The sequence below is a fragment of the Schistocerca cancellata genome, chromosome 10, assembly GCF_023864275.1.
Source record: "Schistocerca cancellata isolate TAMUIC-IGC-003103 chromosome 10, iqSchCanc2.1, whole genome shotgun sequence".
In the NCBI taxonomy this organism is placed as follows: domain Eukaryota; kingdom Metazoa; phylum Arthropoda; class Insecta; order Orthoptera; family Acrididae; genus Schistocerca; species Schistocerca cancellata.
The window spans coordinates 138,364,705-138,388,601 of record NC_064635.1 but is presented as its reverse complement, the minus strand read 5'-3'; the positions used below and the strand labels follow the sequence as shown (position 1 = coordinate 138,388,601).

Below are 23,897 nucleotides of genomic sequence, written 5' to 3'. Positions count from 1 at the left end.
AACGAACTTGGTCACACCTTGTATTTTGTTCACTATTGTCATATTGCTTTGCTACTTCAGGTATCAGTAACCAGTCAGTCCCGATGTCACAGCTGGTAATATAACAATTGTTTTCACTGTTTACATTGTTTCTCTGTGCAACATGTTTATTTTATGCGATAATGCCTTAAAGTAGCTGCAAAATTGCATAGAAAAGTGATAACTATTACCATGTTGTTAAGCAAATCAGATATATGTCATTGCTTGTGAATACCTCCAGAATGGAAAGCCTAGCTGTTGCTAACACAGCTATATTGTGTGTGGGGAGGAACATGAGCCAACACTGCCCAGCACATGTCCAACTGTCAATCACTTTGTTATTCTGTTTGAGGTACATATATCTTCCATTCAGTGCTTTTCAGTATCATAATGATTTGTCTTTTCATCTATTCATATCTAACAAGTAATATTCTCACTTTACCAACCACTGGACCTCAGAGTCACCCATACTTTAGTTACAGTTTTCTGGCATCGTAACTTTCATACATATGAAAATATAACTACCAAACAGCTTCATGCAGCTGCCGCAATTTACCAACAGATCGTGAAAATGGTGTATCTAGCTGTGTACCCATTTGTTAGACTACTTTTACTGTATATTTCAGTGCTCATTTAAGTATTCAAATGTCACTGCACTTGTGTGTTCAGTCCCTGTTCCTTTCTTAACATTCAGAAGAAAGGCCTTTTGATGTTCAAAACAGCTCAATACTGTATTTAGTTAATTTTAAAATTGCAATGCTCAGAAAAACTATGAATAGGAATGGGTGAGCAGTGAAAATTTTCATTTATTCACACAAAAGGATATTAAAACAGAGAATCTTTAAGAATCCCTATAAAATTTATTCGTACAAAAATAATCTTTACATATTATAGTAACAACCCAGTCTATAGGTACCAAACAATGTTTACATATGACTTCAACATTAAAACCCATTATTCGGTGTGACAAAACACCATTACTCATCCTCTTAAAAGAATGGCTGCCACATCATTCTTTTGGAAGTATACCCTCGCATTACTTCCAAATGTAAGCAGTTTTCATCTGCTACTGAATCCACCAACTGACACTACATCTAGTAATGGAAAGTTGTGTGTGCTTTTGGGTCTCAGGTGTTATTGCATGCGCACACTCCTCTATTCCTTCATCCTTACACTTCCACTTGCACCCTCAACTTATCAATGGATGCTTGCACTTGACTTCTCATTGTTGATATTATGTCCTTTGGATCTGGAGCACTTGTTATTGCAGTTCCAGAGACTATCATATTGGCTCCTGCCTGCAAAAGTAAAAGGAAAGTTCCAGAATATTAGTCAATGTTAGAAACTGTCATTAAATTGTAAAAACTGGGTGGAAATACCATGACAGCTGACAGCTACGATTTATATCTCAAGTTGTTTGGAAAGAGTTAACCCAATTTCATTCATGTAAACATTCTTAACAAACACAGAATTAACCAGTTATGAATGTGATACACTAGTAAATCATGTACACATGCAGGAATGTAATTTATATTTCCAAAATGAGAATAAAGCACACAAAATTCCAAACTAACGCTCAAAACACTGCTAGCCGTCAAAATAACGCCACAGTAGGTAGCAAGTAACGAAATTTTAGTTACTGTGCATATACAGTGTAGGTGGAAGAACATGTTATTAAATTTTTAAGGGATTTGGGGTTCTACAGGTATGATATTTAATACACAGAGCTTCCACTTTGACAGCAGCAATCAGGTTAACCCAGCTGTGCACAGAGTTGAACTTGGATGACAGGTACTGATAACTCACTCCATGCTGTTTCAACTTTTTGCCAGAGTTCATAAAAAGCAATTGCTGGTGAGTGGTGCCATGCCATCTCTTAACAAAGCCACGACCAGGTGTCTTCACTGAGCAAGATATCTGAAGCTGGCCAGGACAACAGTCTAGCACTGTCTGTACTGACAAGAAGAGGTTCTTAGTGGTGGGATCGACTTTTTGAAATCATCTATACGCCCATGTGGGTTAGAGTCCCTGGTATCTTACCCTGTGGCCATTCATCCTCATGGGTTCTAGTTTGCAAATAATCGACAATTTTTTTTTTAAATTTTGCTTGTTCCAGAACTTTAAAATTGAACACAATCATCATCTAAGCACTGGTGTAATGGTTACCATCCTAGTCTGATGTGAAGATTGTTGTTTCAAATCTTGCTTGGTGCCTCAAAATTTATTTTTAAATCTTTATAGAAATGACAGTTATATTCAATTAATTAGCTTACATTTATTTTTTAATTTCTAATCCTTTGCCACATCATTTTAATCAGAATACTAACTTTTTCATTTGCAATTTTTTCTTCTTCCTATCTTTCTTTTCTCATTTGAAATCTTTGTGCACATGATTTTACTTATTTATATTTACCTATATAATATTTAAACACTTGAAAATGTCAATATATCAGTCAAAAAACAGAAAACGAAATAATCTTTGTATTCGGTGTGCTACAGTGTCAAAAATTATTTTTTGTTACAAACAAGATGTATTTTGTATGGTGTCATACAAAAAATTAAAACAAATTCTTGTTCCACTAAGGACGAAAATGCAGATGAAGATGTAAATGAAAGAAGGAATTGTAAATAAAACAATATTCAAGGAATGTCAGGAGTAGAATTAATGACTGCAATAATATGGACAGAAATATATGACTGCGAATTGGACAAAATTAAATATAAGTCAGTTTTTTTAAAAATAATTAAAATAACATGCATAAATATACTAACTGAAAAATGGAAAACAAAATAAGAACAAAGGAAAAAGTTGATACGGTGATTAAAATGACATGCCAATTAGAAATAAAAAATACATTTAAACCAACTAATTGAATAAAAATAACGATCAAAGTCATTTTGATAAACATTCAAAAATGGAAAAAAAATTTGAAGTATCTGAGAAGATTCAATGCCACTAAATGTTACTCATTAAGCTTGTATGCTAACCACTACACCAAAATACCTACCTAATTATTGTTATTAATTTTAAATCTCCAGAACAGTCACACCAAATTATGAAATTTTTATTTTGTCCCTTACTCTCAAACTGGGGCCTACCATGGTGAATGGCTGCAGGGTGAGATACCTGCAATCCCAAATTACATCACTGTATAGATAGTTTCAAAAACTGTCGCACCCCTGGGGGCCTCTCCTTGAAAGCTTGGTCAGGGAAATAACTACAAAAGGGCACAACCACTGGCCTTCACACTTAAAAATGTAATGCCTGCTGTCCACATTACCAGCTCTGAGAGCCAGAGGTGACAGTGCTGTCTACCCAATGGGCCTATATCAGAAACAAATGTAATCTGGCAGAATTAGTTCTCACACATGGATATGTCCATCGTGGTGGTGCACAGAGAACTGCATGAAAAAGATTATGCAGTACCACTCCTGATTCCAACATTGTTGGGTGGACCACTGTTCCTACAACCCTCTGCTACAGTGTCATGGGAAGCCATAACTCCTGCTTATGCAAGGCACAAAATGATCTGACTGACAAACAACATTCTAATGGGATTTCTAAACAACAAACCCGCAACACTGTCTCCTACCTACTTTCTGTAGCTGCACTGAAATGGTAATCATGTGCATATCTGAGCATGTAGTACACTGCGTGCCAGTTTGATGTTTCTTGCATGCCATCTCCACGGTGGTGGTGTTATAATGGCCACAGCGTACATTTTAAAGTGAAACATACACATTCCATAATTAATGACAATATAAATGTTCATTATTTTATTTTCATAGTAGGCCTCTGAACACTCTCCAACATCACGAACGATTCTCTGTAAACCAGCTAATAGCTGCAAAATTAATTTAATATTTTCTGTTGGGTTTGTAACAGGCCAGGTCGCAGAGATATTTTTACTGCTTTTCATTTTCACTTATTCTAGTTGAACAGAAAGCTACAGATAGCACGGGCTGGAAACCGCTACAAGGCTCAAGAGCTTCTTGTGGAAATCACATGTACTCTCACAACAGTGTAAGCTTACTGCTGATGCTGTGTACAGATTAAATTTTTATGATATGCTTGTTATTTGTTGAAGTAAATTTTGACCGGTTCCAAATCCCTAAATGTCTATCTCATCAACAGGCACTATAAACAGCAATGAATGAGTCAATGAGTAAATGAAAGCTGTGTCCAATGCGGACTGGGAGCACAAGAAAGCTATGCTCAAACTCACACCTACGTACTGTGGGATGTATTATCGACCATGACAGACAGTGACAGTGACAAATGGCAGGAAGTGTAAGTTAATGCTTGAAAGATTTCAATATATGAAGGAAAGTGCTGAGGAGAAGGAGATTTCAGTAAACTTTCACTGAAGTCTATCCATGCACTTCATATAAAATGAATATTGGTACTAGTTGCCACAAACAAACAATTAATAAGGTGGGGCAGAGCCCATTCTCAGTAACCAATTCTATAATTAACTTCTGAGCAAGGTTCAAACTTGTAAAATTTTTATTCATCAGGTAATGTGGAATCATGCGAGAAAAAGCTACTTAGTCCCAGAATGAGTAACGAAATAATTTACAGAATGCTGATTACAATATTTATAAACAGAGAATTAACAGAACAATAAAAATGGTAATAGTGTACAAATAACACACTACAAAGAAAATTTCTTGACCACTGTGAAGAACTGTTGTGCACAGTACAAGAAATGTGCACAAGGAAACCTTTCAATGAGGATTTGAATACTTTCTTTTCAGTTCTGAAAATAATAGCTGTTGATTAATACACACCATTCTGTACAAAGCTTATGGAAACCTTATTCAAATGTGTATCATTTTTCCACAATTCTGTACAAAGCTTACGGAAAACTTATTCAAATGTGTATCATTTTTCCATCTGGTGATCAATGAATAAATATTGCAGTTTCATACAAATGTGTCAATACTAACAATATTGGAACAAGAATGTTGGAGTTAGAATCTGAGGCACTTGATCAGTGACTTACACAAAGCTCATGAATTGACACTACATATCAGTCTGATCACCTTTTATGGGCCAAGAATATTCCTGACTAGTTCACAGATTTGCTCCAAAGTATAAAATCAGAAGAGATAAAGTGAAAGTAAGTTAAGGAAACAAGCCTTCATGTTTCAGTAACTGTCAGCTGAGATCACGCATAGTCAAGATAGCAGCATTCGGTTTCTCTACAAATCATTGAACATGATACTTACAACAAAGCCTTCCATTTACCCCAAAGAATTTAAAATGGTTAAATTAACTGAACACGTGACTCCATATTAAGACAATAGAATACCACTTTCACAATAGATCTGATGGAGCCAGAATGACATTTTCACTCTGCAGCAGAATGTGCACTAATATGAAACTTCCTGGCAGATTAAAACTGTGTGCTGAAACGAGACTCGAACTTGAGACCTTTGCCTTTTGTGGGCAAGTGCTCTACCATCTGAGCTACCCAAGCATGACTCATGATCTGTCCTCACAGCTTTAATTCAACCAGTACCTCGTCTCCTACCTTCCAAACTTCACAGAAGCTCTCATGTAGACCTTGCAGAACTAGCACTCCTGGAAGAAGGATATTGCAGAGACATGACTTAGCTACAGCCTGGGGATGTATCCAGAATGAGTTCGACACTCAGTCTGGCACATAGTTTTAATCTGCCAAGACGTTTCAGATCTCATGGAATTACATTTTCTTTTAGACGTTTGTCTCAACTTAATCTTTGATAATGATATAAGCTGAAGAAAAGCATTAAAATTTGTGCCATGGCTGGGACATGAAACCAGGTCTCCTGCTTACTAGGCAGATGTACGAACCATTACCACAATAGCAGCATGGCTAACTGACAACTTAAGAAGTGGAAAATGGGCTGAAGTCGTGAACTGAAGTTTATGCTAAGGACAAGAATGGACTGGAGTAGTCTGTGCAGTTAGGTTAACCATGCCGCTATGGTAGTGTAATAGTTACCACATCTGCTTAGTATGCAGGCAACCCAAGTTCAAGTCCCAGCTGCGGTATAAATTTTAATTCATTTCTTTAGCTTCTACCATAACTTTCATGATAGTTCTGATTCAGAAATTGTATGCACTGGGTTTTGTTGGAGTTAAGCTTTAATTCTCTGAAGGCCACATGATGATACTGACTAACTTGTTGGCTATATCACATACACTGAAGCGCCAAAGAAATTGATATATGCATGCGTATTCAAATACAGAGATATGTAAACATGCAGAATACTGTGCTGCGATCAGTAACGCCTATATAAGACACCAAGTGTCTGGTGCAGTTGTTTGATCGGTTACTGCTGCTACAATGGCAGTTTTTTTTTGTTTGGTTTTAGGGCGCAAAACTGCTATGGTCATTAGCGCCCGGTCTGTGACTTAGGAAGCAGTAAATAACCGAAAACGGAAACCAGCAGCAATGGGAACGAAAGTCATAAAATTGGAGAAACTAAAAGCAGAAGGAAGGCTTAAAAATTCACTACAGAAGGGGGTAGGTTGTCCCAAAAAAAAACTTCAAATGACTGACATCATTTCACTGGCACGAATGAACTCTAGAACGCGATCGGCCGATCGGGTGTCATCTGCTAAAATTGACGATATATCAGGCGACAGCTGTAGACGGGCGCGTAACGGAGTAAAATAGGGGCACTCAATTAAAAGGTGTCTTACCGTCCACAACTGAGAGCAGTGGGGACAGAGTGGGGGAGGATCGCCGCTTAAAAGATGTCGATGGCTAAAAAGACAGTGCCCTATCCGGAGTCTAGTTAAAATTATCTCCTCCTGACGACGTGTTCGGGAGGAAGAGGTCCAAGCACAAGGAAGAGTTTTTACATCCTGCAATTTATTGTGGGGAAGTGTCGACCAGTGCGCGCGCCATAAATGAACAACACGACAACATAAAACGCTCCGGAGATCGGCGACGGGAATCGATTGAATTGCTGGCCGAAGAAGAGAGACTGCAGCCTTGGCTGCAATATCGGCCGCCTCATTTCCGCAGATACCAACGTGTCCCGGGAGCCAGAGGAACGCCACCGAGACGCCCCCCAGGTGGAGCAAGCGCAGACAGTCCTGAATCCGGTGGACCAGAGGGTGCACAGGGTAAAGAGCTTGGAGACTGAGGAGAGAGCTGAGAGAATCTGAACAGATAACATACTGTATCCGCTGATGGCGGCGGATGTAGTGGACAGCCTGGACTAGAGTGTAAAGCTCCGCAGTATAGACCGAACACTGGTCAGGAAGCCGAAAGTGATTTGGGGTGTCGCCAACAACATAGGCACTCCCTACACCTAACGATGTTTTCGAGCCATCGGTGTAAATAAATGTGGCTTCCGTCATTTGTGCACATAGAGCAGCAAATGCCCGACGATAAACAAGTGAAGGGGTACCATCCTTGGGAAATCGACAAAGGTCACGGAGCAGGCAGATCCGGGGACGGAGCCAAGGCGGTGCTGTACCCCAAGTTGTCAAGAAGGTTTTAGGAAAGCGGAAGGAAAGAGAATGGAGCAGTTGACGGAAGCGGACTCCCGGTGGTAGTAGGGAGGAGGGGCGGCCTGCATACCCTACATCAAAGGAGGCGTCGAAAAATATACCATGGGCTGGATTAGCAGGCATGGAAGACAGATGGCTGGCATAACGACTCAGAAGGACTGCTCGCCGATTGGACAGTGGAGGTTCAGCAGTCTCAGCATAAAGGCTTTCCACAGGGCTGGTGTAAAAAGCTCCAGACACTAAACGTAATCCACGGTGTTGGATAGAGTCGAGACACCGAAGAATAGACGGCCGAGCAGAGGAGTAGACTATGCTTCCATAGTCCAATTTCGAGCGCACTAAGGCGCGATAGAGACGGAGAAGGACCACTCGGTCCGCTCCCCAGGAGGTACCATTCAGGACACGGAGGGTGTTGAGGGATCGCAGACAGCGAGCCGAAAGATACGAAATGTGGGAGGACCAGCATAGTTTTCTGTCAAACATAAGACCCAAGAATTTAGCGACGTCTGAAAACGGAAGGTTGACAGGTCCTACATGTAAGGAGGGTGGAAGAAACTCCTTACGTCGCCAAAAATTAACACAAACGGTCTTACTGGGAGAAAAACGGAAGCCGGTTTCGATGCTCCAAGAGTGGAGGCGATCGAGACATCCTTGAAGACGTCGTTCAAGAAGGCTGGTCCATTGAGAGCTGTAGTAGATCGCAAAATCGTCCACAAAGAGGGAGCCCGAGGCATCAGGAAAGAGACAATCCATAATTGGATTGATGGCAATGGCAAACAGTACAACACTCAGCACGGAGCCCTGGAGTACCCCGTTTTCTTGGGAGAAAGTACGGGAGAGAGTAGTGTTCACCCGCACCCTAAATGTGCGCTCTGCTATAAATTCGCGAAGAAAAAGGGGCAGCCGACCTCGAAAGCCCCAAGAGAACAGTGTGCGGAGGATACCTGTCCTCCAACAGGTATCGTATGCTCTCTCCAGATCAAAAAATATTGCTACTGTTTGGCGTTTCCGGAGAAAATTATTCATGATATAAGTGGAGAGAGCAACTAGATGGTCAACTCCAGAACGATGCTTTCGGAATCCGCATTGGGCAGGTGTTAAAAGACTGCGGGATTCCAGCCACCAAGCTAAACGGTAATTCACCATACGCTCCAAAACCTTACAGACACTACTCATGAGAGAAATGGGGCGATAGCTAGAGGGGAGATGTTTGTCCTTTCCAGGTTTCGGAACAGAAACGACGACAGCTTCCCGCCATCGTCGGGGAAAAGTACTGTCGGTCCAAATTCGATTATAAAGGCGAAGGAGGTAACGCAGACTATGGGTTGATAATTGCAGCAACATTTGGACGTGGATACCATCCGGTCCTGGGGCGGAGGAGCGAGGAGAAGAGAGTGCATGTTGGAGTTCCCGCATGGAGAAAACAGTATTGTAGCTGTCGCGATTTGGAAAGGAGAAAGCAAGAGGTCGCGCTTCCGCTGCACGTTTCTTCGGGAGAAACGCTGGCGGGTAATTGGAAGAGCTCGAAATCTCAGCAAAGTGCTGACCCAATGAGTTAGTAATTGCGACGGGGTCCACTAATGTATCATGCGCAACAGTGAGCCCAGAGACCGGGGAGAAACTAGGCGCACCTGAGAACCGTCGAAGCAGACTCCAAACTTCCGAGGAGGGAGTGAAGGTGTTAAATGAGCTAATAAAGAATTTCCAGCTTGCCTTCTTGCTATCGCGGATGACGCGACGGCATCGCGCACGGAGCTGCTTATAGCGGATACAGTTGGCCAAAGTAGGATGGTGACGGAAAAGGCGAAGAGCACGTCGCCGCTCACGTAGTGCGACACGGCATGCCTCGTTCCACCAAGGAACTGGGGGGCACCGGGGCAATTCGGAGGTGCGTGCTATTGAACGTTCCGCAGCTGTAAGAATAACGTCGGTAATATGTGTGACATCATCGTCGACGCTGGGGAAGCGACGGTCATCGAATGTCGCTAGAGACGAAAAAAGGGTCCAATCGGCTTGGGCAAACTTCCAGCGTCGCGGGTGCATATATGGCAGTTGAGGCTGCAGTCTGAGGACACATGGAAAGTGGTCACTCGAGTGTGTATCATCAAGGGCGAACCATTCGAAGCGCCGAGCTAGCGGAACAGTACCGACCGCAAGGTCCAAATGAGATAAATTTGTCGTGGAGGCAGACAAAAATGTGGGGACCCCAGTGTTGAGGCAAACTAGATCCGCTTGGTGGAAGACGTCTAGCAATATGGAGCCACGTGGACAAGGATGTGGAGATCCCCAAAGCGGGTGGTGCCGAAGTCCCCAACCAGCAAATAGGGGGGTGGAAGCTGACCAAGAAGATGAAGGAGATCAGCTCGTGCCATTGGTGTGGACGATGGAATGTATACAGTACAAAGAGAGAACGTGTATCCGGAAAGGGAAAGACGGACGGCGACAGATTGGAAGGAAGTGTTTAAGGGGATTGGGTGATAATGGAGAGTATCATGGAGAAGAATCATGAGTCCTCCATGGGCTGGAGAGCCTTCAACAGAGGGGAGATCATATCGGACGGACTGAAAATGAGGGAGAACAAAGCGGTCATGGGGACGCAGCTTTGTTTCCTGAAGACAGAAGATGACCGGCGAGTAGGATCATAAGAGGATCGACAATTCATCCCTATTGGCTCGAATGCCGCGGATATTCCAGTGGATAATGGACATGGGGTGAACAGAAAATGGAGGAATGTGACCAAAGTTGCTGTCAACTCAAAGACTGCTCGGAGCTAGCGACCGACAGCATGGAATGGCAGTCAGCCGAAGGCAGAAGATCCTGATCCATAGGCTGGTCAGGAGCAGCTCCTGCCACCAGCGATCGGCCAGTTGACCGGCCACCATCAGTGCGCCTCGGCGACACAGAAGATGGCCGAGGGCGATTTCCGCCAGGTGGTGCTGTAGATGGGACACGCCTTGGCGGAGAAGGAGAGGAACTGGGTTTCTTTGTAGCCTTCTTAGAAGTATGATGTTTAGATGAAGGAGGAACCGATGGTTGGGAAGTTGCGGTACGTAAAAACTCTTCACGAGTATGCTCTTTTTTGGAAGGCTTGGTGTCGGACTTTGGGGCTCGAGATTTAGCAGAACCCAATGAAGGGTGAGCCATAGAGTGGGCAGGAGAAAGTGGTGAGGTTGAACGGGCGATCTTTGCGCTGGCCGATCTGACGACCGTGGCACTATAGGTGAGGTCGCAAGTCTGCGTGGCCGCCTCCTTTGTTGGCCGAGGAGAAGCAAGGACAGTGCTGTATTTTCCTGTCTGAGGCACGGTGGGCTGGCGACTGGAGAATAATTTTCGAGCAGCAAAGGTCGACACCTTTTCCTTCACTCTTATTTCCTGGATGAGCTTTTCGTCCTTAAAAATTGGGCAATCTCGAGAGGAAGCAGCGTGGTCACCCATACAGTTGATGCAGCGAAGGGATGGAGGTGGACAAGCACCCTCATGGGCATCCTTGCCACACGTAACACATTTGGCCGGATTGGAACAGGACTGGCTGGTGTGATTGAACCGCTGACACCGATAGCAACGCGTAGGGTTTGGGACGTAAGGGCGAACGGAAATTATCTCATAGCCTGCTTTGATTTTCGTGTCAACCCTTTTCATAACTCTATGAACAGCCGTTACGCCCTGGTCAGACAGGTAGTGCTGAATTTCTTCGTCAGACAATCCATCGAGGGAGCGTGTATAAACGACCCCACGCGAGGAATTTAAGGTACGGTGCGGTTCCACCCGGACAGGGAAGGTGTGGAGCAGAGAAGTACGCAGCAATTTTTGTGCCTGGAGGGCACTGACTGTTTCTAACAACAGGGTACCATTCCGTAATCTGGAACAAGACTTTACAGGACCTGCAATTGCGTCGACACCTTTCTGAATAATGAAAGGGTTGACCGTGGAGAAGTCGTGACCTTCGTCAGACCGAGAAACAGCAAGGAACTGTCTGTGGCTGAGACTCAGTGAACTTACGTTTGTGAGCAGACATAGTGGAAGGTGAGGAAACCATTGCAGAAGAATCCCCCATGATTACCAGTGTCTCCGATGGCGCGCTCCTCCCTTGTGGGGGCCCTCACTGAGGGCACTCCCGCCTTAGGTGATTGTTCACACCTCAGGTCACACCTCCCGACAAACGGACGGAGGGACCAATTGGCACTTTCGGAAGGTATCAGCTCAGGTAATCACCCCTCCCTGGGCCTGGCCGTTACCAGGGGGTACGTACGTGTCCTACCTGTCTACCCGGGGCGGGGAATTACGCGTTACCCCGTCACCGGCTACGCATGGAAGTGCGTGGGTCGGCCTTCAGACACGCACAGGGAGGAAAAAAGAGAAAGGGAAAGGAAAGAAGAGAAGAGGGGTCTCAAACGCCGCAGCGGAGAAAAGGGCAAAGAGAAGAGGGAAGGAAAAGAGAAGGACAGAGGAAGGACGAAGACTTACAAGTGTAGAAAGCAAGGAATTTGGAACAGTTTCGAGCGTCCGTCTCCGGACGTAGGCACAAACCATACTCCCAGAGGGGGAGAAAGGGAAGGAAAGAGCCAGAGGTGAGGTGGGGGGGGGGGGCGAAGATGGGGGACGGGGAAGGATGCGGAAAGGGAAGGGATGCAGCCCGGAAAGGAAGGAGGGCCACATTGGCTCGGGGTCCCGTGCTCGCTACGCACGTGTCCACAAAAGAGTTGTGGACCCCCTGGGGGGCAATGGCAGGTTATCAAGATTTAACTAAGTTTGAAAGTGTTGTTATGGTCGGTGCACAAGCAGTGGGAGACAACATCTCCGACGTAGTGATGAAGTGGGGATTTTTCCCATACGACCATTTCACAGGTCTACCATGAATATCAGGAACCCGGTAAAACATCAACTCTCCGACATTACTGTGGCTGGAAAAAGATCCTGGAAGAACGGGACCGACAATGAGCGATGTCAATAGTTCAATGTGACAGAAGTTTAACTCTTCCGCAAATTGCTGCAGATTTCAATGCTGGGCCATCCACAAGTGTCACTGTGTGAACTACTCAACGAAACATCATCGACGGGCTTTCGGTGCTGAAAGCCCATTCGTGTATCCTTGATTACTTTTTTTTTTTTTTTTTTTTTTTTTTTTGTGGTTTTAGGGCACAAAACTTCTATGGTCATTAGCGCCCAGCCCGTGACTTAAGACAGTAAAAATCCGAAATTGAAAACCAGCAGCAATGGGAACAAAGTCATAAAATTGGAGAAACTAAAAGTAGAAATAATGCTTAAAAATCCACTAAAGAAAGGGGGTGGTTGTCCCCAAAAAAAGCTTCAAATGACTGACGTCATTTCACTGTCACTAATAAACTGGAGAACGCGGTCGGCTGAACGCGTGTCATCTGCTAAAATCAACGATAGATCAGGCGATAGCTGTAGACGGGAGCGTAACGGATTAAAATAGGGGCATTCAATTAAAAGGTGTCTTACCGTCCACAGCTGAGAGCAGTGGGGACAGAGTGGGGGAGGATCACCGCTTAAAAGATGTTGATGGCTAAAAAGACAGTGCCCTATCCGGAGTCTAGCTAAAATTACCTCCTCCCGACGACGCGTTCGGGAGGAAGAGGTCCAAGCGCAAGGAAGGGCTTTCACTTCCCGCAATTTATTACGGGGAAGTGTAGACCAATGCGCATGCCATAAATGAGCAACTTTGCGACATAAACCGCTCCGTAGATCGGTGAAGGGAAGCAACTGAATAGCTGGCCGAGGAAGAGAGACTGCAGCCTTGGCCGCTATATCGGCCGCCTCATTCCCACAGATATCAGCGTGTCCCGGGAGCCAGAGGAATGCCACCGAGACGCCCCCCAGGTGGAGCAAGCGCAGATCCTTGATGACTGCGCGACACAAAGCTTTATGCCTCAAACAGGCGTGTCAACACCGACACTGGATTGTTGATGAGTGGAAACATGTTGCCTGGTCAGGTGAGTCTTGTTTCAAATTGTATCGCGGGGACGGACGTGTATGAGTATGGAGACACCTCATGAAGCCATGGACCCTGCATGTCAGCAGGGGACTGTTCAAGCTGTTGGAGGCTCTGTAATGGTGTGGGGCATGTGCAGTTGGAGTGGTATGGAACCCCTAATACATCTAGATATGACTGACAGGTGATATGCACATAAGCATCCTGTCTGATCACCTGCATCCATTCATGTCCATTGTGCATTCCAACGGACTTGGGCAATTCCAGCAGGACAACGCGACACCCCACACATCCAGAACTGCTACAGAGTGGCTCCAAGAACACACTTCTGAGTTAAAACACTTCTGCTGGCCACCAAACTTCCCAGACATGAACATTATTGAGCATATTAGGGATGCCTTGCAATATGCTGTTCACAAGAAATCTCCGTCCCCTCTTACTTCTACGGATTTATGGACAGCTCGCAGGATTCATGGTGTCAGTTCCCTCCAGCACTACTTCAGTCATTAGTCGGGGTTCATGTCACGTTATGTTGCAGCACTTCGGCATGCTGGTGTGGGCCCCACACGATATCAGGCATGTGTATGTTTCTTTGGCTCTTCAGTTTATACTCAATAACACATGCATAATCTGCAAAGACAGGCTTCTTTGAATCATCTGTCATGTTTAGTAGCAGGGAATTGATATACACTAGATAATCAAAAGTATCAGGACACCTATTAATGAACATTAAAATGGGGTGTGTTAACTGTTTGTCCTTATGACAGCTTGAGATCTGCTAGGGATACTTGCAACAAAGTGTCCGAATGTCTGGAGGAATGGCTGCTCATTTTTCCTCAAGAGCCAAATCCACATAATATAGTGATGTCGGACACTAGAGTCTGGAGTAAAGGAATATTCTAGCTCATCTCAAAGGTGTTCCTCCGAGTTCACATCAGGATTCTGGGCAAGCTAGTCCATTTCAGAAATCTTACTGTCCAAAAGCCACTGTGTCACAAATGTTGCTTTATGACATGGTGCATTGTCACGCTGATGCAATCACCGTCTTTGAATTATTCCCCTGCTATATGCAGTACACACTGCTATAAAATATGTTCATATTCTACCCCATGTGTGTTCTCTTAAATGCAATAGTGGGACCACGCTCGAATCATGAAAAACACTCCTATACTTTAACACCTTCTCCATGCTTCATTCTTGGTACTACACATGATGACAGGCATTTGCCAAATCTAATTCCTACTAGTTTCCACTTCAGTCACATGAACAGTAAGCAGGGGCAGCTGTAGAAGGGTTTAGATGTCCCTGATGGATTTGTCACTTGACATCATCCAATGATTAATCCACATTCCAAGTCTCTGAGCCCTCCTGACTGATCAATTTTAATGTTACATTACTGCTTCTACACTAACTACATAACTCTCTCCACTTCCTTTTATAATGGCAGGTCATCTCTTGTAATATCTAGCAGTATATTCTGCATTACATTAGGTGTACAGATACTTTTAATCAGACAGTCTATATGAACAAAAATAATACACACACACAGCAGAGGCCAGTGACAAAGCCCCATCCCACAAGTTTGTAATGTAAAGTAGTAGTAATCAGACTGGGAAAAAGTATTGTTTGTAAGCAAAAATATGTAGGTACGAGAGAAGTACTGGAAGTCATATCTGTCAGGGTGGATAGTGAATCACATCTATCGCTCAGTTGGTAACAGCACTGCCTGAAAAGGGAATGGTTCTGAGTTCAAGTACTGGTCTGATACTAACCTGTTTGGAACTTTCAAAAGAGAGTGCACCCTGCAGCAGAGTGAAAGATTCTTTCTAAAATTGTGTAGTTCATGGCAAATATTTTTATCCCCTTTAAACCTAATGCAGACCTCAGGCTATGCTATGACACCACACCTGACATTTTCTAGTCATATTTTGTGGCTTAGCCGACTAAATCAAAATATTGGGTTGGAATGTGACCTACAGCTTAAGCTCCACTAGAGATCAGTGTTTCATCCAAACAACATTGCATATTCATATTCATACAAAGTCAATTACAACATGGGAAACTTGTATGGCCAGGCAGGGATATGAACCAATGTTCTCCCTCCTCAACCTACCAAAGAAGTAGTCTAAGTGATGAACAATGGTACATAATGACTGATAGTGCTGAACAGTATGTGGGTCACAAACAGTTTCACTTCAATGCCCCTCACAGGTCATTACTGATGATTTTGTGACAACTTTCAAGTAAAGTAAAAACTATGCAAGTGGATACTTCAAAAGAAAATTTAACTGCGCATGCCAAATATTAAAAGGATTACACACACTAGAAACCACACAAGTACAGACAACTAGGGAAATGGCAAAGTAAAGCAGTGCAAAGACTGATGATAAAGGAACGTAAAGAAAAATTAACAACTGAGTTAACTGTTGTTCAGCAGGCAATAACTTAAATGACCACCCACAGTAGAGGCATGGAAGTCTGATATTTCAAGCAAAAGGTAAGAGACTTGGGAGAAATTAGAAACAGATCAAGAAGAAAGTGCTACTGATGTGAATACTCAATATTTGCAGTGAGATGCTAACAAAAGTCCATTCTAAACAAGAAATGATTAAAAGTACTGGACATGGGCATGTTCATGGAAGTAGACTTCTACAGAACCCTCGGAAGTTCCTCAGTGGGTTTAAATATGAATATCTGGGATACCATTGTCAGCTACGAGAGCAAACTGAGTGCACAAAGAAACAAGTCATGCACAGAACATCAGGTGTTCCAATGAGAACAACTGTATAGGGATTGCATGCAGGTAACAAGTGTACTGAATAGAGAAAGACCCACAGAGATGTGACTGACCACTGTATAAGCACAGAGTTTGAGAGATGTAACTCTGGCAACACATTATCTTCTGAAAGTAGGTTAATTTTATTCAAGACTCCAATACACTGTATCATTCCCCATACTTTTGGGTACAAAACCCAAGTTTCAACATAATTTCCTTCAATGTGGAAGCCTTATACCACCTTACTGGGATGGCCTGTATGCTCAGACTCGCTAGTGGTTGACATCACAGCTAACGTCTTACTATATCAATATCCTCCTCGTCATCCACACATTGCCTCCCGATAATCCCAGCCTTCATTGGGCCAAACAGATGGAACTCAGAAGGTGCAAGATCTGGGCTGTAGGGGAGATGATGAATGGTCCTATGAAGTTTTGTGATCTCCTCTCAGGTGGGCGGACTTTTGCAAGGCCTTGCGTTGTCATAGAGGAGGAGTATTTTGTTTGCATTTTTGTGGTGATGAACACACTAAAGTCATTTACGTAATTTTCTGAGGGTAGCACGACACACTTCAAAGTTGATCGTTGAACCATGAGGAAGGACATTAAATAGAATAACTTCTACAGGGTCCCACAAGACTACTGCTATGACTTCACCAGCTGAGAATGAAGCTTTGAACTATTTCTTCAAGGAGAGGTGGTGTGGGGCTACTCAATGGATTGCCGTTTTGTTTCCAGTTGGAATTTATGAACCCGTCTTTCATACCTGTGACTATACTTGACAAAAAATTGTCACGATTAGCCTCAGTGTGTAAGGAGTTCTACACAAATGGTCCTTCGTTGCTCTTTATGGTCTTCTATTAAGTGGATAGGAACCAAGTGGTCGTACACCTTTGAGTACCCCAACTTGTGGACAAAGGAGTTAGAATTGCCAACAGAGATGTCAAACTGTTTAGCGAGGTGTTTGAGTGTGATCCATCTATCATCCAAAACTAAAGTGTCCGCATGTTCCAGCAATGCAGGAATCACAGCTGGCCAGAATGCTGGAGATGAGACATGTCTATGCAACCTTGAACCTTGTTGTGATGATAGATGCATTGCCCAAAGACCTATTGCACTTTTGTTCACTGTCAGGTATACGTAGATATTTTGTGAATGCCTATGAATATCCACAATGCTCTGGTTTTCTGCCAAAAGAAACTCAATGACAGCGCTCTACCTGGAATAATCTCTATTAGAGACAGCATTTTTAAGCCTATGGATAATGCTGCCACCTACTGGAACTTCTTGAAACTACGGGGGTTGAAGCGGGTATACTCCACAATGCCCTACAGCAAATTCTGCACTTTTTCAATCAAAATTGGCCAAGAGAAAAAGTGTTTAATTATGTAATGAAGGCCCTTCATAAATTCTTGACACCTTAGTACCATCCAATGGCGACCATGTAGCTGAAATACTTTGTCAGAGTAAAACTATTTTAACTTGTAATGGTGCAATAAATATTGCAAAAAGTTGCCCAATACGTAATATATTTAAAATTGAATATACGAGTCATCTCAAATGAAAGTGATTCTGGGACTGGTACCCAAATATAGTACTCAATACAACTACATTTACAACAGTAGTTGCTACAGCTCTTTCCAAGGTGATGTCTGCACATCTCAACATATGCTCAACAGCTAAGTCCCCCATTCGGTGCGGCAGTCCTGTTTCATGTTACTGTACAAGAGGAGGAGGGATGGGTGACAACATGCAACACGTATCAACACAGGAAAGGAGTCTGATAAAGCAAGGCAGTGATGAAAAATTACATCTATCAGTATGTGAAGGAACCATGGAAGTTTACTCGCTAGAGTAATGCCTAAAGGAGGCAGCTACCTGTTCCACAGGCCAATCAGCCTTCCCACTGAAAATGTGTGCTCTCTTCCACAAACAGCTTAATCAGCATGCTCTTCACTTGGAAGATATATCCATTTGTGCCAAAAAATACCATAACTGCAATCAGAAAAAAATTAAGTCCTTTACTGTCATGTTTGAGCAGAAATATACTTTTCTGTATTCATTTTTTACTCTGTGCATCTGCAAATAGTGTCCTCTTCAGCCTAACAAAGTCTATCACAGACGTGTCAGGCTCACAGGCAGCACAAGCAACTATATGCTCCAACACACAGCTTCAAAAAGTGGCATCTCTCAACCTGTTGAGATTTGTTCCCTCATTTACTAACACTTCCTTAACATTATCATGAACAATTAAGGAACTGTGGCATATTTTGTATCAAAAACTCCTAGAAACTGTCACAAGAGTGTACTGCCATGCTGGAAAAAGTGCAGAATGTGAACTGAGTCAACCACACTACAGTTTTCAGCATTGCTCTTACAATAATGTAAAATTTTCAGCTAAATTGTATGTTTTCTTAGAAATGTATAGATATTACTATGTACAGCTATACAGGTAGATTTCATTTTAAATTTGAAATCTGAGTAACCTGCGATGTGACAATCTTCTTGGCTTAAAATATGTTTGAATATCACTCACTCTTGCCCCGCAAATTTTAAATAAACTTCTCCCAGTTTTATCTTTCAAGGTTGATCAATTTCAGAAATATCATAAGAAAATATCTGGTCAAACAGGATAAATCATGCAAGAAATTACAATTAAAATGTTCAGATATTAGCCTCCCTTGGAGGTTCCAGAAATAAACATTTTTGATCATTACAGTATGAACTTGACACATGGTAACATTTCTAGAAATTACTGCTGACATTTTTTCTAAAACAGAATGCACTGTTTTCAAGACCTTTTTCATTCCACAGTGCATCTCTCAAACCCCAAAAAATACCGCAATTCAGGCATTACTGCATTTCTCTGTTCATGAACAGAATGCTATTTTCCATAATTACGAAAATGTGTGCAGTGGCAACAGATTTCTATTATTAGCTGGGGTGAGTTACATTGGAAAACATTTCCATAAATGCAAAGTTCTGTTAAAATTTTTATTAACAGATTCTCTGATAGCATTTCATGTTATTTTGCGTAATAAACAATGTAAAATTTATAACAAATACCGTTAATTCAACAAACCTCAGCACACTGCTGTATTGTAGACGGTCCCACGCCACCATCTACCTCTATGTCCAGTGCAGGATAATTTTCACGCAACCATCTGACTTTTTCCATCATATCAGACATGAATTTTTGGCCACCGAATCCTGGTTCCACAGTCATCACTAGAATCATGTCTGCGACATCAACATACTCCTTGACAGCTTCAACTGACGTGCCTGGTTTCAGGGCTACTCCAACCTAGACATGTTTAACTGCAGCATTACCATCTGCTAAATACTTCTACAGCGGAAAGCTCTGTGTATCATTGATTTTGTAAGTTATCACCTATGTTGCTCACCTTCATGCCTGCTTCTCTTACCCTTCGGCACGTTTCATTTACGTCCTCCGAAGCCTCAACATGAAATGTGTACTGGTTTACTCCTGCATCTGCCATAGGATCTATCCACTGAAAAAGTTTGGACCTTCAACTTTCAGAGATATGTCCAATAGACAAAGCTGCAAGCACATTAATGAGGAAATCAGTAACAAACGCACCTGGTCAGGATTCGAAACCATCATGTGTGTTTCGAAAAATGTTTTAGGAATCTTAGCCCTTAAGCATTTGACTACCGGATGACCAAAGGTTATGTTGGGGACAAAATGACCGTCCATAACATCCAAATGTAAATAATCTGCACCAGCATCAACAAGACGCTTCGATTCATCATGTAATTTCGCAAGATCAGCGTTTAAGACAGATGGTCCTATTTTACAAGTCACGCCGTCTCCCATGACGATAAAATTCTAACCTAAACACCAACTACTATCAAAACATATGAAATGCAAAGAGTATCCACAGAGCTTATACAAGAACAAACACTGGAGATGGCCACTGTGTTCATCTCGAAGTATCGAAACATTAGCGGTATGAGCCGAAGCTAGCCGGACTGAAAATACCTACGCCTAGTTTACTGAAGCATTTAATGAAAGTTAGATGTCTTGTTACTTCAGCACACTGTGCTTATAGTTTTCTTACATCCACATACATTTGTAAATTTTAATTGCGAAGTATAATATCGCTTATTAATATTCGTTATAATTTATTTACAGTCATTTTTCAGGTTTAAAATCAGGGCAGCCATATAAACAAGTTCTGATCTTTTTTGGGTAACACTCATTCAAACATAAACAGGAAGTTAATAAAACACACATAGATATCGTAAATTCACAGTCAATACTGTTTTCCTTCCTTGTTCAGAATTGTTCTCAAGATACCAGTTTTATTCTGTCAGTTGTTAATTTTATACTTTTAACTTCTGTTTTAGATACTTACAACGTAAATTAACTATCAAAAAGTTTTAGCAGTACATGAACATATAGTACTATAAAATTTAAAACTGTTCTTTTAAGTCTAGTATATATGCCTACACATATTCTATTCTTTTTTCAATGATATTTTTTAAATATCACATGTAAATATTTACATCCTTTATATGAATGGCAACTGTGCAGTTTCACTTGTGTTCACTTCAACTCAATTCAACTTATTACATAAATATCATGTAGAATCTGGAAGTATTTCCATCTATTTATATCATAAGAGGGCACATGTACTTTACAATAGGAGTGTATAGGACGCCACTGATTCAGTAGCCCTGGGCTCATGCTCATCAGCTAAAATCGACCATAAACTTAGCACAGTGGAAACACAAGCAACAGAACTATGATCTCAGTCAAACATGACAGTTCAACAAAAGTGCACCTCATCATTCAGATTTTGGGACCAGATTATCATGCAAGGAAGAATCAGAACTTCCTAAAACTTTGCAAAAAACAAGAAACAAATTTCTTGACACTGTTAATATAGTGACATTAACTAAAACAGGAAAACTCAAAGTACTGATGGATACTAATGATAGATTTGGGTTTCTGATACTAACAGTACAATAAAGACATTCTCGTTATTCTGATCAGTTCGCTTCAAGTCGATATTGCATATTCGAATGAGGACCTGCAGTAAAACTCAAAACAATAATTTACAAATTTGCATTTGTGGAACATAATAGGCCTAGTGTCTAGTGCTCGACAACTCATTTGACGTCTCCTACAGAGCACCTCTCTTTTCTCATAGCTAAATCCACAAATGGTGTCTGTATGCTAATGAAAGCACATGATGCAATGAACCTGAAAAATAATAATTGATACATTCAAGATAGACCAGTACCATTTTAAGATTTGGTGACTTTGAAGCCCAAATCAACAGATAATGGGAATATAGGCAACATCATCAGAAAATTCTCAATGCACATGCCAATAGAGAGCATCTAATAAATACATGTAGAATGGTCATCATTCAAAACTGCCCACACTCTATAAGAAACTTCCATAGAAAATATTCACACAGTAATTATCGATCAACTACATGGGCTAATACCACATCAATGCACCAATCACTAGAAAACTCGCTCTATAAATCATGAATGTAAGGGTACATAAGGGTCTGACCATCATCTTCCACAATGTTAGTTACAGAACTAATTGGAAAAATATGAGGCACATAAAATATCATTTGTGATCCAGAGCGCTTAAAAAGCATGCTCAGGAATGTATACCATAAATTCAGACAAACAGGCAAACATCAGAGGCTCTTTTCGAGCTCATTGTAGTATGAGCAAAGAAATGTAGCGTTTCTCTACAAAACTGTAAATACATATGATAGGGCCCTCGAAGTCCACATTCAAGCATGAAAAAAACTGAAATAACTCCCAAAAGTTTTTAAAATAAAACATAAAAAATCAAAACAACCAGACAAATTAAACACATATACTACTCCAATAGAATGGAAGAAATCGACAGTAACTTTCAAACAGAACAAGCGAAATTTAGGGGTGAACTAGCAAGCTAAAAAACACATAGTACACATGTCTGCCACCTGGCTGAACACTCAAGATGAATGCAAAGACCAATTGTGACATTCTAAGACAACAAATAAAACTCATGCAGTAATATTTTGTGAGTCCACACAGTCATCTGATATATACAATACAACACAATATAACAAGAAACTCTTGTGAAGCTGAGACATGATTGTTAACCACAGTGTCAATGCCATCAAGAAATTCAAATGAGATGGAATGGAAACTATGGAAGAAGGTGCCTGGTTGCAGAAGATTTGAGAAGAGATGTATTCCCTGATGGAATAATTTAGTTTGCATTGCACAGGAAATACATTTACACAACACTAATGGAAGACTCATGATTATCCCAGATAATCTTGGCTATCTTAAATGGAACACTACCACAGAAGTACAGTGGCTAGCCAAGACCAAAAATGATCTTACAGAAGTTGCTGTTGACCTAGTGGAAACTATGTGGACAAGATAAAAACTTTAAGAAACACATATCAAAACAACAAGCAGTAAGGCATCTGAAAGTGAAAAAGTCATGGGTAACATAAAGACAACAGGTCCATAATGACAAGATAAAGAAGATTTGAGATATGGGAAGATAAGAAGACCACGAAGCCTGAGCTACCCAATGGATCAATCTTCAAAGGGCCAAGTAAAATAAAAATAAGACTAGCACTTTAATACAAAAGTCTACAAAAGAATAGGCACATTGATATTCAACTATGGAAATGGGACTTGTAAAGTCATGAAAAAGAAGTAACAACATATACACATGTCTGCAGTGAGATTCTTAAGATCTGTTAAATCTGAAGCACGATTTGAAGAAATGAAGATATCAGAATCAAAAAGCAACTTCATGGAACTACAGCTACTGACATGATAATGGTAAGATAGGAAAACAACAAGACCAAAGCTACGTAATGGTTCTACATGCTCTTGGAAGGGCCAAATGAAGTTTTACAAGGTAGTCAGAAACAGTCTGAAAGGCCTCTAAGGATGTTGCAGTGTAGGCTGTGGTGATACATAATTGTTAACAAAAAATTAGTTATGTTATGCTGTTTCTGAGTTAATTAGCACTGAAGTTCGCCAATCAGATTATTGTGCACACAAATTCAAACAGTCCACCAGAGAAGGTGTCACCAAATCTATTCTATGTTTGGTTTCCTGGAACCAAAAAAGAGAGCAGTCCAAGGATTGGACATGACATAGCAGTAAGGATTAAACCTGAGCCAAAGTCTGAACAGTCTCGTGCACTATGAGAACAACTGACACTAACTGTATCTGGCGGGCTGGCTGACTGATAGTATCTGCACTTCGACATCCCATTTCTAGAACATGCGCACAAAGAATGCTCAGACGCGGAAATCGTGCATGTGCAAATGATTTGCAGATACACTCCTGGAAATTGAAATAAGAACACCGTGAATTCATTGTCCCAGGAAGGGGAAACTTTATTGACACATTCCTGGGGTCAGATACATCACATGATCACACTGACAGAACCACAGGCACATAGACACAGGCAACAGAGCATGCACAATGTCGGCACTAGTACAGTGTATATCCACCTTTCGCAGCAATGCAGGCTGCTATTCTCTCATGGAGACGATCGTAGAGATGCTGAATGTTGTCCTGTGGAACGGCTTGCCACGCCATTTCCCCCTGGCGCCTCAGTTGGACCAG

The 23,897-nt window shown here is 41.9% G+C and overlaps 1 protein-coding gene across 1 annotated transcript; it reads right to left on the bottom strand.

Annotated features, from left to right (window-relative positions):
* Positions 1–858: 858 nt before the first annotated feature.
* LOC126106414 (ribulose-phosphate 3-epimerase) lies at positions 859–20,160 on the bottom strand. The gene is made up of 4 exons (XM_049912690.1): positions 19,861–20,160; positions 19,664–19,771; positions 19,342–19,563; positions 859–1,316 (listed from the first exon to the last, which is right to left on the bottom strand). Exons 1-4 carry the CDS (start codon positions 20,095–20,097, stop codon positions 1,188–1,190), a joined length of 696 nt encoding a protein of 231 aa, XP_049768647.1. The 5' UTR covers positions 20,098–20,160; the 3' UTR covers positions 859–1,187.
* Between the last annotated feature and the right edge of the window lie 3,737 nt (positions 20,161–23,897).